General features: G+C 45.6%; 2 protein-coding genes across 2 annotated transcripts; one reads left to right on the forward strand and one right to left on the reverse strand.

Annotated features, from left to right (window-relative positions):
- The first annotated feature begins 1,292 nt into the window (after window positions 1–1,292).
- LOC119329026 (beta-galactosidase 9-like) lies at window positions 1,293–5,641 on the forward strand. Its single transcript, XM_037602010.1, has 13 exons — window positions 1,293–1,997; window positions 2,106–2,172; window positions 2,271–2,507; window positions 2,839–2,927; window positions 3,011–3,116; window positions 3,218–3,305; window positions 3,417–3,535; window positions 3,627–3,791; window positions 3,858–4,027; window positions 4,118–4,227; window positions 4,335–4,444; window positions 4,554–4,766; window positions 4,856–5,641. Exons 1-13 carry the CDS (start codon window positions 1,627–1,629, stop codon window positions 5,165–5,167), a joined length of 2,157 nt encoding a protein of 718 aa, XP_037457907.1. The 5' UTR covers window positions 1,293–1,626; the 3' UTR covers window positions 5,168–5,641.
- Window positions 5,642–14,229: 8,588 nt separating this feature from the next.
- On the reverse strand, window positions 14,230–16,237 carry LOC119334579. The gene is made up of 3 exons (XM_037607119.1): window positions 14,985–16,237; window positions 14,818–14,892; window positions 14,230–14,754 (listed from the first exon to the last, which is right to left on the reverse strand). The coding sequence occupies exons 1-3, from the start codon at window positions 16,220–16,222 to the stop codon at window positions 14,586–14,588; spliced, it is 1,482 nt and encodes a 493-aa protein (XP_037463016.1). The 5' UTR covers window positions 16,223–16,237; the 3' UTR covers window positions 14,230–14,585.
- Window positions 16,238–17,818: the final 1,581 nt, after the last annotated feature.

Below are 17,818 nucleotides of genomic sequence, written 5' to 3' on the forward strand. Positions count from 1 at the left end.
TATGCTCACATAAAAATAGTTGCAACCATAAGTTACGTTTTAATTTGAGCATCCTCTATTTCTAAATAGTTACAACTCTCCACCCATTTTTCCTCTCCATGGAGCCATATCACATCAACAAATTATGCATGTGGTCATGAGTTACATTTTGTTTGCTTCATCAATTCATGCAAACCATGCCACCTCATCAATTATGCATGTCAGTCATAAGTTAAAAAGTCGCATTCTTTTTTGTGTAGTCATGTGCTTCACATTTTTGTTAGAAAATGGCATTACATAAACCGAGAGCACTCTGACATTTACTTTTACATTAGTTTTAAATGTTTTTAGCGTCTGTTTTATGTACCTGTTTCAACAAGGTTCTCGCAGCAATGCGTTAGGTATTATCTAGTTATAACAAGTTGTTAATTTAATCTCTCTGACGAGTGACTTACCTTATATGCAACATATTTTTGCAACAAGAAACCAGAAAGGAATCAGATTACACCGATTTTACTTAAAAGTCGCATGGCATAATTTTGCAAAGCTCTCCCATTGTGATTACCATGGAGAAGGTCTGGGGACAATGATTGCAATCTAACGGTTAGGGCATGTTTGATTCATATGATTTCTAAAACACATGAATGAAATGACATGCCATCATCAATAGTATATGCTTTTTTAAGCATAGTATTGACGCATATGCTCATACACACACATACACTCATCCTTATGAACGCACACATGCACACTCTATCCTTATGAGCAAGTCCGAGAGACTGAGCCTGCATATCATCTTGAGATTGACGAAGTCGTCACAGACGCCTCTGTTGTCGACGGGGGCGTCTTTTCCCACTAAATGCACATCGTCGGAAGGCCTGAAATAAATTTAGGAAAATGCGAGCACCAATGTCAAGTCTAGGATTTAAAATCTAGTGGGCTGGGGATACCGCTGTCCTTCTAACTATTCAAGCACAAATTGGTTCGAACCAATACCATGTGATTAGTATAGGTGTTTGATTGAAGAAAAACGTAGGATCCTTCATAGGAGGTCGGAGCGCATGGAAATTCTCCTACGAAAACTAGTATAAATGAATCATAAGAAAAAAAAAAGGTTCCGAGTATTATAATCCTGCGAATCAAACAACCCATGCATGAACAAAATTCCTAATGATTTTAATGTTTCAAAATTCCTTTGCAAATCCTTTAATATTTCAATCAAAAAGGTTACGCGTTCGTACTTTAAAACAAAACGCCTCCTCTGCTTTCCGCTTCACAGTTTCACCATCCCGTCGACGCCGCCCCTCCCCCTCCTCCCTCCTCCTCCTCCTCCAGTGGTAAACAGCATCCGGTAATCCAAAAGGGAGGGGAAAAGATCAGAGGAGGGCAGTTCAACCAGCCAAAAAGATTCCAGAAATCAAGAACACGTTCCCACTCGGGCACCGGCGCCGTCCGTCCAGCCGGCCAGCCGATAGATAGGCCCCGTCATCGGCACACACATATAAGCCCAGCGCCATCCACGCCTCCCCTCCCCTCCGCTCCCCTCCCTCCATTGCCCCTCCAGGAAGCCAACCACCAGTTGGAGTTGGTTCACACTGTCCGAGCAGTCAGTCCCCCGAGGCGGAGAGAACAGAGCCAGGCGCCACCATGCGCTCCGGCGGCGCGGGCGTGCTCCTCCTCGCCCTGGTCGCCGCGGCCGCCGTTGTGGCCAATGCCGCGGTGACGTACGACCACAGGGCCGTGGTCATCAACGGGCGGCGCCGCATCCTCATGTCCGGGTCCATCCACTACCCGCGCAGCACCCCGGAGATGTGGCCCGACCTCATCCAGAAGGCCAAGGACGGCGGCCTCGACGTGGTCCAGACCTACGTCTTCTGGAACGGCCACGAGCCGGCGCGCGGGCAGTACCACTTCGCCGACCGCTACGACCTCGTCCGCTTCGTCAAGCTCGCCGGGCAGGCGGGGCTCTTCGTCCACCTCCGCATCGGCCCCTACGTCTGCGCCGAGTGGAACTTCGGGTATGTGACCAAGACCAACTCAAACTCAATGCGATGCCATGCATGGCGGCGTCGATTATTGTTGCTTGCTTGGTAGAGTGATTTGGATCGTTCTGGGCGTCGTTGCAGTGGATTCCCTGTGTGGCTCAAGTACGTGCCCGGCATCAGCTTCCGGACGGACAACGGCCCCTTCAAGGTACAGTGCTCATGGCTGAACTGCGATTTGTAATTTTGCGTTTGATTTCACGACGGGGCTGAGCTGAAGTATGGACGCGCATGGATGGACGCTTGCAGGCGGAGATGCAGAGGTTCGTGGAGAAGATCGTGTCGATGATGAAGTCGGAGGGGCTGTTCGAGTGGCAGGGCGGGCCCATCATCCTCGCGCAGGTGGAGAACGAGTACGGGCCCATGGAGTCGGCCATGGGCGCCGGCGCCAAGCCCTACGCCAGCTGGGCCGCCAACATGGCCGTCGCCACCGGCGCCGGCGTGCCCTGGGTCATGTGCAAGCAGGACGACGCCCCCGACCCCGTCGTAAGCTTCCTGCCGTCTCCTTCTCATCTCCCCGTTGCTTCCTGCCATTGCGAATGCCATGGCGCATTGCCATTTGCCGAAAGAGCAAATTGCGGTGCCAGATAGTGATTGAACCACCTCGCTTTCTCGCGCTGGGCACATGCTTCTGCCGTTAGCACATCACATCACCGAATCGAGCTGCCAACTTTGCAGCCTGGCGCTGCCACCACAAAATATACTCCTGGTCTATGCTAGCTATAATTCGTTCCTTTTCGATTTAAAATTGACAAATTTGTCAGCTTGTGTTCCCCGGGTAATGAATGATGAATGGATTCGTGTTGGCCGCATGCAGATAAACACCTGCAATGGCTTCTACTGCGACTACTTCAGCCCCAACTCCAACGGCAAGCCCACCATGTGGACCGAGGCCTGGACTGGGTGGTAAGTTTCCATGAACTGCACTGGAATTGCAATCTGCAAGCATGTCACGACATTGATTGTTGACGCGATCGATTTTGTTGAAGGTTCACGGCGTTTGGTGGCCCGGTGCCGCACCGGCCGGTGGAGGACATGGCGTTCGCCGTGGCGAGGTTCGTTCAGAAGGGCGGCTCCTTCGTCAACTACTACATGGTGAGCCACCGAGGCTGGCTGGCTACCACATGTTGTCGCCCGGATGTTTCGCCTTTCAGTTGTAGTGGCACCTAACATTTGCTCTGTCTTTCGTCTTTCAGTACCATGGGGGCACAAACTTCGACCGGACCGCCGGTGGCCCGTTCATCGCGACGAGCTACGACTACGACGCGCCCATCGACGAATACGGTGCGCGACGAATATGATTCGGCAATTTCAGTTTGTGGCTTGCTTTTCCCGGGTGCAAAAAACAGTTGCAAACTTACTGAAGAAACCATTTTTGGTTGGCATGGTGCGCAGGTCTGATCAGGCAGCCGAAATGGGGCCACCTGAGGGACCTGCACAAGGCCATCAAGCAGGCCGAGCCGGCGCTCGTCTCCGGCGATCCCACCGTGCAGCGCATCGGGAACTACGAGAAGGTTCCGTCCCATCCCTAGGCAAATTCAAGTGACAACAGATCCAATAATGAAAAATCCTTGTGAAGTGATCAAATTGCTGGTGCTTGTGCAGGCGTACGTGTTCAAGTCGAGCGCCGGAGCCTGCGCGGCGTTCCTGTCCAACTACCACACGAGCGCCGCCGCGAGGGTCGTGTACAACGGCCGGCGGTACGACCTGCCGGCCTGGTCCATCAGCATCCTGCCGGACTGCAAGACCGCCGTCTTCAACACCGCCACGGTACGGCCTGAACTGAACGACAAACATTGGCCTCTGACGACCCTGCTCTGACCGTCGTGGATGCAGGTGAAGGAGCCGTCGGCGCCGGCGAAGATGAACCCGGCGGGGGGCTTGGCGTGGCAGTCGTACAGCGAGGACACCAACGCGCTGGACTCGAGCGCCTTCACCAAGGACGGCCTGGTGGAGCAGCTCAGCATGACCTGGGACAAGTCCGACTACCTGTGGTACACCACCTAGTGAGTGACGGGCCGGCCATCTCTGTCTCACTGTCTCCATGGAACCATTCATGGACCTCCGCTGATCTCTGAGTTTCTCCCCTGACGCAGCGTCAACATCGACTCGAGCGAGCAGTTCCTCAAGTCGGGGCAGTGGCCGCAGCTCACCATCAACTCCGCCGGCCACTCGGTGCAGGTGTTCGTCAACGGCCAGTCCTTCGGTACCGCCTGAAACTCTGAATCTTTTCCTCCGAAGTGCACTCTGCTATCGATCAAATCGACTACTTACTGATGAACTGAACATCGAATCCTTTTGTCCGTGTCCCAGGCGTTGCCTATGGCGGCTACAACAACCCGAAGCTGACGTACAGCAAGCCCGTGAAGATGTGGCAGGGCAGCAACAAGATCTCCATCCTCAGCTCCGCCATGGGCCTCCCCGTAAGTTTTCATCTCAGATTCAGGCTGCCATGGCCATGGCGGCACCTGCGGCACTGTCTCGGTCCTCACTCCTCAGGCCATTTCTGACATGGTAACTCTCTGGCGGCAGAACCAAGGGACCCATTACGAGGCCTGGAACGTGGGCGTCCTCGGCCCGGTGACGCTGTCGGGGCTCAACCAGGGGAAGAGGGACCTCAGCAACCAGAAATGGACGTACCAGATCGGCCTCAAGGGCGAGTCGCTCGGCGTCAACTCCGTCAGCGGCAGCTCCTCCGTCGAGTGGGGCAGCGCCACCGGCGCGCAGCCGCTCACATGGCACAAGGTCAGCGCCGAATCACCACTGTCGACATTTCACCGCCACTACTCTTCCATTGCCGTTCGACTGAACGTGGTTTGGCTGCTGGTCTGCAGGCCTACTTCGCGGCGCCGGCGGGCAGCGCGCCGGTGGCGCTGGACATGGGCAGCATGGGGAAGGGCCAGATCTGGGTGAACGGGAACAACGCCGGGCGGTACTGGTCGTACAGGGCCTCCGGCAGCTGCGGCGCCTGCAGCTACGCCGGCACCTTCAGCGAGGCCAAGTGCCAGACCAACTGCGGCGACATCTCCCAGCGGTGGTACCACGTGCCGCGCTCCTGGCTCAAGCCCAGCGGCAACCTGCTCGTCGTGCTCGAGGAGTTCGGCGGCGACCTGTCCGGCGTCACGCTCATGACGAGGACGACATGAGAAGCGGGAGGACGGGAGGAGGAAGATGGCATGCAGAAATTGTGAATAATCTGGAGGGGAATGGAGGGAGGCAGAAAGAGGGCACACGAAGGCACACAACTTTCGTAGTAGTATATCAGTACATACGGCCTGGATACGGATACGATTGGTATACGTACAGTCGTACAAAGACTAGTAGGCGTAGCAGTATTTATTCATGGAGAGCGGGAAAAGTGTTGGGCGGCGCGGTCGCCGGAACAGTAGCTCAGGCGCGGCGGCCGGCGTCCTGCCGGAATACGATCGTTGATTCATTGCCAATCACAAATATTTCGAGACGTTGGTGGGTGGGTGGATCTGCTCTCGGGCCTGCGCACGCAAGTGCTTTCTGAAGCATACTGAACCCCTTTGGGGGGAATTATTTTCTGAATCATTCGTTCCTTCTCAACATGTTCTTCAGAAATTACTACGTATATGGCTTCTAAAGTGACTGCTTGACGCCAGAATTGTTCGCTTCTGTAGTTCTCGGTGATCACTCGCCAGCAAAAATTCATGTTTCCTCTCCTGAAATTTAATCGAGATCTGACCTAATTTGTAAAAATTTCAGGATATGACATTTTTGCTACTGCCAGGGTCCATGACGGTAAGGTGTAACAGCCTGCCGCTAGGCACCTTGATGGTAAGAAACATCTCTACCACCACAGGCTGGCGGCATCCTGTACAATCCTACCGCCAGGGTACCCGGCGCTAGGTGCGAGCATGCATTGTATTTCATACTTAGGAAAAAAAACGGTAGGGTGTGCAACCCTACCGCCAGGGACCTTGACGGTATGGACCTTGGTGGTAAGAAAATGGTCAGATTTTGAAATTTTTATAAGGCAGGGTCAGATCTCGATTAAGTTTGGAAAAAGGATCAAAACACGAATTTTTGCCTCATTCACCTACTTAGATAAAATAACGTTGTAGAAATTCTCCAACTGCTGTTTGTAAAGTTTTGTTACCTTGAGAAATGGTTTCCCATCCATCTGGATTAGTAAGGCATGCACGGATTTTCAGGTCCTCAATTTGACTAACGAAACGTGTGTAATATAATACCAAAAGTATATGTTTTGCAAAATTCTTTCGAATATCAATCCAATTAAACTCTTTTAGCGGCAGATAACACATGTTTTGTTAGATAATTTGAGAACCCAAACACGCGCTACAAACCCGAACGGAGGGAGCATCAATGGAAGATGAACAAAATGTTCTAAGAGGCCACTTCATTAACTAGCCACTCACTCACTCTTTGACCGAAAATACAAAGGTGAACATGGTTTCATGTGCACTCTCGTAAATAGTAAATTCATAAAAAAATACTGGATTTTAGAAATTCTGAAATTTCGAGCTATGAAACTTAGTCGATCATTCTATCCATGTGCGAAGATTCATGATGTATTGACACCCATGGTATTCTTAGTGAAGAAAATGCAATTGTGACCATACTATTCATCAAACAGTGTTTTTCAATATAGCTTTGATTTTGTCATTTTTGCGCAGATTACCACGGATGTGATTTCTGCTTTGGTTTCGTACTTTGAAATATCGGAAATAATTATTTGTCTTCAGCATAGTCACCCCAAATATGGGTAGTTGTGTTGTTGTCTGTTTACTGTCAGACTTTTTTTTCATAATGGGTGAATTTATTGACTCAAAATAAAGTATCAAGAGTATACAAATAAAATGAGCACACACCCAATACCTGCATAATTAGGATGCACAATACCAGTTGGTACACACAAAAAGACACGCCGACAAGGACCAAAGTGATAAAAGACCAAACTATGCCCAAGGAGGAAAAAGAAAAAGAAAACCTAAATTGATCATCAAACTACAACAACGATCATACCTGCACCAACCATCTCTTGTCCCCACAGGAACAACGGGGTTCTTCAACAACAAAACCTTCAGGAAAGGAACGATGCTCAAGTACTGTTGTCATCGGGTCCAGCCACTAGAGGCTAGATTCTAGGTTTTCATCCTAAAAGAGAGGAGGGACTCTGTATTGATTCAAATCGAACGTTAGAGAGAGAGAGGCTGCAAAGCAGCCGTCTGATGTGATCCGCGTGGAGAAATCTTGATGTGGGGCAAAACCCTAGGGTGTCTCGATCTTCATGATTTGAAGGTGGATTTGAGATGGAACCCAAAGAACAGAGGAGGAAATTGGGGGAAAACGCAAGAGAAAATTACTCTATTGGACAAGATCCACACACAAGTACTCAAATCACAAGGCACAATAGGATACACCTCAAGATCCAAACAACAACAAAGTAAAAGATAACTAGGGTAGGTTCTTCCCAATCTATAGGAGATGTGGTGGTCTTGAGAGACACTCTTCCCCAAATCTCCAATAGAAATGGAGGCCTTGGTGTTCTTCTCCTAATGGAGGCCTTGATCCTCTAAGAGGAGATGAAAATAAGTAAAGCTCCCTCAAGATATATTTATATGCTTTGCTAACCCTAGAGAGAAAGTGGGGAAAGGTTTACATAGTCCTAGCCACCAAGAGGTAAGTGATGAATGTGAAAAGGAGGGATACATGGCCATTGGGCCTGTCACTGCGCACAGACATGACATAGCCGGACAGTTCTACTAGATTAAGTTATGTCTATACTAAACCAAGGCTAGATCAATTCAAGAGGCCGACCATTTTTGGCAACCTAACTTGTGGTTGCTATCCCTACACTTAACGCTCATTGCCTCGAACAGGTTAATGTAGTTGAATGAGTTTGTTGACCTGGCATTTCTAGGTCCCATCGAGTTTTATCAAATTATACGCGGCATGCAAAGCATCACGCTCGCTTACAATGTTACAGTCATACTTACAGTTACTATTTGTGCGCAGAAGACAATGAACCGCCTAGGTTCTTTTATCAGTACATTTTCTAATGCCTCCAACTCCTATCTTATAGTAAGCGACATCAAGCATGTAAGGCTCGACCACCCCGCACACCACCGCAAGTCCACAATGAACCTCTGTCTCCCCAACAATACTTATCTATTTGAAACAAAAGATAGTTTAACATATTTATGAGAAAGCAACTCGGTAGCACTCTCTGAAGTGTTGTCTTTATACATCGAGTAATCGAAGAGTAGTTCAATTATTTCCAACTATTTTCTGGAACTATGAATACTCTGGTTTATTGATTCAAATGAATTCGATGAAATCCTATTTGTACTATTGCACTTCCTAAAATTACTACGTAGGCATCCCTATGAGTTATGTAGGCCATACATAGCACGCACAGAGTTGAAAAATATGCCAACATTATGCTTGACATCTATGAAATAACTCATATTGATAGTTCATTGTCCGCACTTGAGTATTTAATACCAACTGCAATATATAACAACCATGTTGTGACTTAGGAGCATGATTAGTAGTTTCTGGTCAAACTACAATGTATAGCTAAAAGAGAAAGAGGCACTGCATCCCAGTTCTAGGTAAACTCACAATTCGACGAACACAAAAACAACTCAAGGATGCTAGCATATGCAACGCAAGTAAATTTATCTATCCCTTAGGATCCACTTTTGCACATCAGATAACAAAATCAATAACACTCATACACATAGTGAGTAGCGCTCCGATTGTGCATGTGAAGCACGGGAAGGGCGAGATGGGTGTCATAAGGTAGTTTTCATACAAGACCTCCCATAATTGCAGTGACATCGAATGCGGCTCCCGTGTGGCAAAGTGCCACATGAGTTGCGATGACATCTTGCCAACATGGTGTTACCATGCGTCTTGGTCATGATTGAAGCCTAGTTGAAACTTAATGGTGCTGCATGGAAAGTTTGACGACCATCTATTCTTGAACATCACACTAATGAAAAGGACCACATGAAAAGAGGAAAATGGGAGGAACATGTGATCCACATTGAATAATTTGCAAGGAATTGGAGCAGGATGGTACACATACACTAATTTAAAAACACAAATTTTTGATCCATGAGAGTTCCAGTCCATCACAAATCACTGAATATCAATAGATATTTCATAGATACAGAAACATTTGACATATATATACATTTTATTTTATTTTTTGAACCTTGAAGGCAGTAGGAGAGGATTCTACAACCATTATATTAGTAAAAGAAAACAATATAGTTATATTTACATCAGGTAGAAGGGTAGGGTTTTTCCCATACCTAAAGCAAGAATTAATTAAACTAGTAGAGTATTGAGAGGTGGGCGGGCAAGAATTAGAGTAGGGGCAACACTAGGTTGTAACAAAGGCAGTGCTTTGGGCTAGGGTTTTGACAAAGTTCTCTAAATCCAACTTGACTATATATTTTAGCAGGGTAAAGTAGTTTAAACCTAGTAAGCTGGGATGAAGTAGAATATGGGATTCCATGAAGGATCTCATTGCTTATCTTCGTGAACATTATGTTGGCGATGTGGATGCAAATTGCATGGAAGAGGACATGGACCATGACATTCCATACAATAGGTCCTATGCGAAGGACTCGAAGGACGAAGGCCCGGATGAAGAAATATATGAGGGTGGTTTGACAGCTAAAGAAGCCAATGCTTTCAAGAAGGTAATAGGCCAGGGTCACGAGACATCATTGTTTCATGATCTAAGCCTAGCCGATAAGGCGATTGTTGATGGTGGCACAAGTAAAATTCTTGCACCAAGGTTAACTTCAAAGCGAGATACCGGGCAAGTGTGTATGGTGTTAGTGAAGGAACAATCTTTGAAAGCTTGGTAGAACTTCAAATATGGGTGAAGGACTACGCGGTTAAGTTTCATCGACCATTATTTGTGGACAAGTCAAACTCCAAATTGCGTTATGTGGTTAAATGTGAGGAACACAAGAATCATTGCCCTTGGGTTATCCGTGCAAGATATGTCAAAGGCGGGCCACAATGGCATATTACAAATTCTGTGTTTCATCACTGATGTAGTGGAAAGAATATTGATGATGCTAATGTAAAGGATAATCACCATCAATTACCTCCAAATTCAGTGCATACCAATTTTCACCGTCCATAAAGATACTCCCAACATATCCCATTAGGGCATTGATAGAGATGGTGAAGGATGTCTTTGGGTACATGGTGAAGTACGAGAATATGGAAGGCCAAGCAAGCCGCGTTTGACATATTGGATGGTGGTTGGGAAGAATCATACAACCGCCTCGCGATGGTGTTTAAAGCGATGGCGGTAGAAAATCCGGGCATGTATATGTGGTGGAGCCAGATGGTGTGAGAACAAGGACATACAACAATGCAACCGTCTGAATATTTGGACGTGCATTCTGGACTTTTGAGCCATGCATTAGGGCCTTCAAGCATTGTAGGCCGGTTATGTCCGTGAATGGCACATTTCTTACCGGACAGTTCAAGGGCATATTGTTGATCGCCGTTGCTAATGATGGTGGTGACAAATTGGTTCCGTTGGCTTTCGCTTTGGTGTCTGCGAAGAACAACTCCAGCCGGGAGTGGTTTGTTAATCTAGTGAGGACCAAGGTAATTGGACGTCAAAGAGAGGTTTGCATCATCTCGGACCACCACCCTGGTATACTCAATGCAGTGGAGATTGACATTCCAGGACATCCTTGCGTGCATCGATCATAGGTGGTGCATGAGGAATTTTGTGTCTAACATTTACCGAGCATGTGGAGACAAGGAATTATCTGACCTTGTCCATGATTGTTGTCTCGCATTCACCACTAGACATTTTAAGAAATTGTGAGACAAAGTGTATGCCAAAGCAAACAATCGTGGCAAAGATTTCCTAAATAGGAACCTTGCCGATAAAGGAAAGTGGACACGGGCTTTTTGATATACATGTCATGCTCTCAACCCCATTTCTTTATAATCTTCTGCTTCATCTTGTTGAGACTGTAGAGCATTTAAAAATGCATTTTCGTTACTATCTTGAAAACAATGAAAAAATCGTTTGGAGTGCTACTCACTTACCTATGCAAATGTAGCGAAGTGTCCTTGAACTTCGGCGGAGTCTCTTGAAATAAGATAAACTGTGTCATAACTCGTTGTGGCTGATGAAACTCAACATCACAGTAACAAATCAATGGGCAATACATCCTCCATGGGCGTGCTTCCTGTAGACACTTTGGGTTTAGTGTGAAAGTAAGATAACTTGCTCCGGTGCCAATATTGCCCGTCGTTCCGTACGGTTGCCAAGTCGCCTATAAACAAAGATTAACAATACACTACATTGCTAGTATGATTAACAATAAACAAAACCGATGACACAACAAAGGAAACAAGCTACTAAGGTAACCTGCTTCGGGGTCATGATGTCGAGCTCGTTGCAGTAGTGCAAGCACATGGTCTTTGAATTGCCAACAAAACCTTCAACCTTGTCTCACTTATACGTCCATGTAGGCATACAGTCCGGGTCATCATGATAATACCACAACCCGTAACCCGCAAGCGCAGGCCGCCCATCTGGCAAGTGCTCCCAACTCCATATCCATAAGAGAAGCATCAGATCACCGATATTGGCTTCCTTTGACTCTGTGGCGTTTTTTGGATTCGCGCCCCTACGGCAAGCCTCGTCCAGCTACACACAAACAACAAATATGTCAATACAAAGAAAATTTCTACATTTTGAACACACTATTGCAAGCAAAACTAGTTACCTGACAATACAAATAAGCTAGCGCCACCGTACCCCAACCGAGTCCATGGTCCCACCCAGCAAACAGCTTAAGCCACATAAAGGAAGCGTTCACGCCAGTGCCGTCAGAGAAAAGAGTCCGGCTGAGTACATACCACAAGTATGCCCTGGTATACTGCCGCACTGTCTCATCGTCCGCATCAACTGGGAAAACCCCAATGTTGTTAGCAATCCAGTGATAACTTGCACCGACGAACTTCCCTTGCACCCCCGGCTCCCTCCCTATGAGTCCAACCATAATCTCACACTATCCATCAGAATCTGTGCTAAAACAAATAGGCTCTCCTTTGATGGGAAGTCCAGTGATCAGAGAACCATCGTGCAAAGTGACCGTCATCTCCCCAGCAAAGAAGTAGAAAGTATGTGTCTTAGGGCACCATCGGTCAACGAGTGTCGTGATCGCACAAGGGTTCATCTTCGAGATCGAATGCGACACAAGTGAAATGAAAGGGAGACGCCCAGTCTTCCAGATATACTCCGTGTATCGCTCATCATACTGCATCTTGTCATGAACCGAGTCGGACCTCAGGTGAAGCTGATCAAAAACCCTTCCTTCATCTGCCATGAACCACCCACGGTGCAATTGGTTGTATGATGGATGGATAAGAGAAGCCATCATGCAAAATTAGAAATGTATATCATAAGCCCTGTTGTCATTTGCAAACATATGCAAGAACATACATACATACATGTGCAAATGTTCATATACATACAACAATTATTTTTACACCAAATTGGCACATACATGTGTAAGCATTCATGAATAAAGTGTCTATCTAACAAATATAAGTCCTAGTTCATACCTAAAAATCACTAAACATACTAATCCTATCATATCCCCAGCCATGCCATAAACAAAATCCCTAGTCATACCTACAAATTTCCTCACCATACAAAATACTAACATACCCCTATCCATACACCATCAAGTACCTCGCATATCCCCGTCCATACATCATATTAACCCAATAAATCCCTAAAAAGAGCACGAACTAGGGTTTGTCAAATGCGAGGATTTTGACCAATAAAACTAGAGGAGAGGGAGAGGAATACCTTGAGGATGGGAAGGGGAATAAGATCCACCGTTTCCCCCTTCGATCCACCACTTCAGGTCGCGGATTTGAGAGGAGGGAGTGAGGGCTGGGGGGGAGGGGGGCGAGAACAGAACAACATAAAGAAAGGGAGGGGTGACGGCTTATCCACAACTATTAACCATAGCGCCCCTGGGCGGGGCGTTATGCGCCATCAACTAGGCCCGCAGGTAGGCGACATGGCGGTCAACGTGGTCCCGTAGCGCCCTTGACCAAGGCGTCGTGCAGTTTAGCATGGCGCCCCGGGTACGGGTGTCATGTAGGAAGGACCATTTTGTGAAATATTTTAAAAACAAGTTTATTTTGTGCCGAACTTTGGTCAAAGGGCTAGTTTTATCCTTTTTCACCTAACTTCCCAACTACATCTAGGGATGTAAACTGGATCCCGTTTAAACGCACTACGGTCTAATAGTACAATAATTTGTTTTTTTTTCTTTTGGGAAATGAACTATCACTATTTTTTTAGGACCGTCCTCTCGACAATTTATTTAATAATAAGACGGTTTACATCAGACTGCATAACAGCAATCAGAAACTCAGGGCATACATCAAAAGTGGTTACAGTCGAGGGAGAAACTAAACCCTTCTTTGCACAGCAATGAGCAGCCTCATTGGCTTCCCTTCAAACTATCACTAGGGCCTCTTTTGGTTCATAGGATAGGATTATCATAGAAATAGGAATCTTGTAGGAAATGAGATGACATGTATCTCAAATCTTATGAGTAGGAATAGGAAACAAGATGTCATTTTATTGTTCTATGAAATGTGGAGGATAGGAACCAATCCTATGTAGGAATAGGAATCCATTCCTATGAACCAAAAGGCTCTAAAAGAAAAAATCCTATAAAAATCTTATCTGAATTCCTATGAAATTCCGCCTAACTGGGACCCGTTTATTTGCCATTTTGGCGCCTCTGAATAAAGGGTTAATTGGATCTATGCCACTACAATTTTCGTAAGTTGGAAATATGCCATTACAAAAGCTCAAGTTGGAAATATGCCACTACAACTTCCCCGTACATCTATCTATGCCATTTTCTCAACTTAAACCAATAACGGTTCAAATAATACATGTATTCTGGTTTGTACTGACGTATTTACCATACTACCCCTGTTTCCAAATTTCATCAGCACGTTTGGGACTTCCCGGCGCCAAAAAGTTCAAATAATTCAAATTTTGGCAAAAAAATTGAACTTCTCAGAAAAATCTAAAAAAAATACAGAAAATCATGAACAATATTATGAGCCTACTGTTCAAATCTGAGCCATTTCTGTGCACATATGGGTCCTTAAACTGACATGCAAATAATCTGGCCAGAAACTTCAACAGCATTTCTGCTCGGTTTAATACAAATTAACAAGCACAATTCATATCGATTCATAAACAGGTTCACAAGCAAGATTTAATTGAGTAAATAGGTTCACAAGCACGATTTAGTAGAGTAAATAGGTTCACATAAACAGGTTCACAAGCACGACTTAATTTCGGCAGCCGCTAGCCACCAAGCCAATAAAGAAGGCTTCTTTTTGCACCATTTGTAGGCTGCCCTTCTGGAGGTGGAGGTGGAGGTGGAGGTATAACCGGCGCAAATGGAACATTCTTCTTGACTTTCTTCCCTTTAGATGTCTTCTTCTTGGCTTTCTCTTGTGATGCAACTTTCTTCACGGGGTCTTCTTTTTGGTTTTCTGTTGTGTTGTAGCTTTCTTCACAGGAGTCCTTTTCTTGGTCTTCTCTTCTACCGCAGCTATCTTCACAGGTGTCTTCTTCTTGGCTGGTGCATTGACCTTTTCAGATGCCTTCGGCTTCTGTGGAGTTGTTCTGGCCCTTTTCCTGCATTGACAACATGTGTTTTAGATTGAGTAATCATAGATTAAGACAAGTGCAGTAATTTACCTTATAAGATTAATAAGGACTTCATCATCTGTTGCATCACCATCTGTTGTAGCCGTTGTTTCACCACATTTCTTCCTGTGGTACAAACAAGAGAAATCAGTTTTGTGATAGATTAGTCATGAAAACAAATTTAGAAAATACTTATGCTGTAGCAGATGTTGCATTACCTTTTGTTTGTAGGTGTAGATGGATCCTCTATAGGTATATCATCATCTACCGCCATATATTCAGGATTAGGAACCTTGCATGTCTTCTGCATGTGCCCAGGTTCACCACACCTCTTACACTTGACTATTTTCCTTCCAGGCTCTAGCCATCCTCTAATTCTCTGAACTCGTGGCCTACCAGCCACTATTTGCTGCAAAGGAGGGTGGACCTTGACACCCAAATCCACTTGGATCCACTGTGACTTATCTGTCATGGAAGGGATATTCCCAGCATACGCTGCCTTGAACTTATCCACAGAATAGTAATCATCCACATATGTTTGAATCTCAGCACCATTGATGCTACAAATGAAGGCCAGTGCATGCATGCATGGCTTTCCTGAAACTTGCCAAACTCTACAAGTACATGTTCTATCTTTCAAGTTGACAATGTGTCTTTTGACAAATTTGAGATCCAACAACGTGACTTCTACCTCATGTTCACTGGTCCAAAGAATCTTGTTTCGACCAATGGTTTTGCTGAGAGCATTTAGCTGCTTAATGACATGAGGAAGAATCCTACCCTTTAGCTGCTTACTTACTTGTCCTCTAATATAGAACTTCTCTGTGATGATCTCCCTAATTTTGTCAAAAAGGTTCAGGACATTGAGCCCTTTGAAGTCTTTTATTTGCTTGTTGAAACTCTCGGATATGTTGTTTGTCAAATAATCAACCTTACTGGCCTCTCCAAAACCACATCTATACCACAACCTATTGTGATGAATATCTAGATATTCAATAGCCGCTGGATTTGCATCCTGAATTTTCTTCATATGATGCATAAACTTTCGATGTGAGAAAGACCGTGCAGCTGGATAAAGATTATCTGTGTACACTTTACCATGGAATTTCTTCATAAAATTTGCATACAAGTGCCTCATGCACTCTCGGTTTTCACAATTAGGAAAGACAAGGTCAATGGCAGTCTCTAATCCTTTGCATGCATCACTAGAAATAACAAGACCAGGTGGGGAACCTATAGCTCTATGCAATTGTTTCATGAACCATTTCCAGTTTTCACCGGTTTCAGAATCAAACACAGCAAATGCTACATAATATAGCCAGTTGTGCCCATCTACAGCAGTTGCTGATGCTAACTGGCCCTTAAACTTGCCATAAAGTGTTGTTGAGTCCACACCAACATAAGGCCTACAACCAGCTAAGAAACCATCGATGCAAGGCTTGAATGCAACAAACATTCTGTTAAAATGGTATTTATCTCCATTTTTTAGGAGCTCTATCTCTACAATACTCCCTGGGCATTTATGTTCTATCTCAGCTTTCCAGTTAAAAAGTAATGGAAAACAATCTTCATAACTACCATGGATTTGATCAAGGGCTACCTTCATACCGTACCAAGCCTTATTGTATTTCAGCTTGATGTTGAACTCATCTTCCAACTTCCCTTTGGCGTCTTTTGCACCAACACCAGGATTTTTCTTCACCCAATCCCCAATCTTATCTGCAATCCATCCTTGTGAAGCCATTTTGCAAATTGATAATTTTGTAGTGGGACAGTTGTGCTCAAATGGAAGCGTTTTTATCCGCAAAAATCACAAGCACTACATAAATGAGATGCAACAAAAAATAACTACATAAGATAAATAATAGCATTAGACAACCCATACCATGACTGTTCTACCATCTTGCAATGTGGATGCATGTATGCGCCATGGATATGGCCCATGTGCACACTCAGCAATGAACCTAGTTTTGTCCGTTTTGATTTTAGCCAACTTAAACCCAACTAAAATAGCACGTTGCCTTATAGCTTTTCTGAAAGTCACAATGTCAGGAAAGAGAGCCCCAACCCTGATGTCTGGGTTCTCAATGTCATGCACCATAGTATAGCTTGCAGGATCAATATCAACCACTTCTTCCTCCTCGTGGTGCACAAATACATCAGCGCCATCATCCTCTTTCTCCTGAATGTTGCTGCCCTGCTCAACAGATGCTGTTGGGACAAGGGCAAATGGCTCAACAATATACATGTACTCATCATCTACCCCTACGTACTCCTCAACCATGTCAAATGGGTCAGTTTCTACATTCTGGGCAGATGGCTCTACTTGTGCAGATTGCTTTAATGATGTGTTTGCATGAGATGGTAAAGGACAATCTTGCGTATCCATCAGCAGCACATCATTGTCAGAAATAGTTGCTTCAGGCACATGAACAACATTGTCAACGACGGGTACAGGAGTTTCAGAATCAGAGTTATCAAGCACAACAACAGCCAATGTAAGCTTCTTCTCTGCTCTGTACATGTCAAACATCACATGAAGTTGATCCTTATGAGTTAGTCTAACATCTTGCGCCATTATCATGTCAAAATACCACACAGTAACACTCTCATTCCTGCCAACTCTCAGCTCAGCACCTAAGCCATCCATTAGCACATCAATTGTGAAATCCTCCGAGTCTACGTTCCATCTAATTGTTTTCCCTTTCACATATGATTTCCTACCGCTCAGTTTCCTTCAATAGAAACCCTTGAAGAACTAGGTCTAAGCTAAAAATATTCGTTGGCTCCAACCTACAAGTTTCAGGTAAAAATAGCACAGGTAAAAGGCTATTTCAATTAACATCTATGGAAAAAATTCAATCAATAAGAGAAGGTGTTGGGGCATGAGGTTCAGGCGTGACGTTGGGGCTCGGGAACTCACTCGTACGGCGACTTGGGGGTTGGCGACTCCATGGATGTTTCAGCAGCCGCAGCAGCGCGAGCCAACAGCCGGGAGCCTGCTCCCCTCCGCCGCGGGCCACTGCCGTGCCGCGCAGCTCCAGTCGCCGCA

The sequence above is a fragment of the Triticum dicoccoides genome, chromosome 7A, assembly GCF_002162155.2.
Source record: "Triticum dicoccoides isolate Atlit2015 ecotype Zavitan chromosome 7A, WEW_v2.0, whole genome shotgun sequence".
NCBI classification, from domain to species: domain Eukaryota; kingdom Viridiplantae; phylum Streptophyta; class Magnoliopsida; order Poales; family Poaceae; genus Triticum; species Triticum dicoccoides.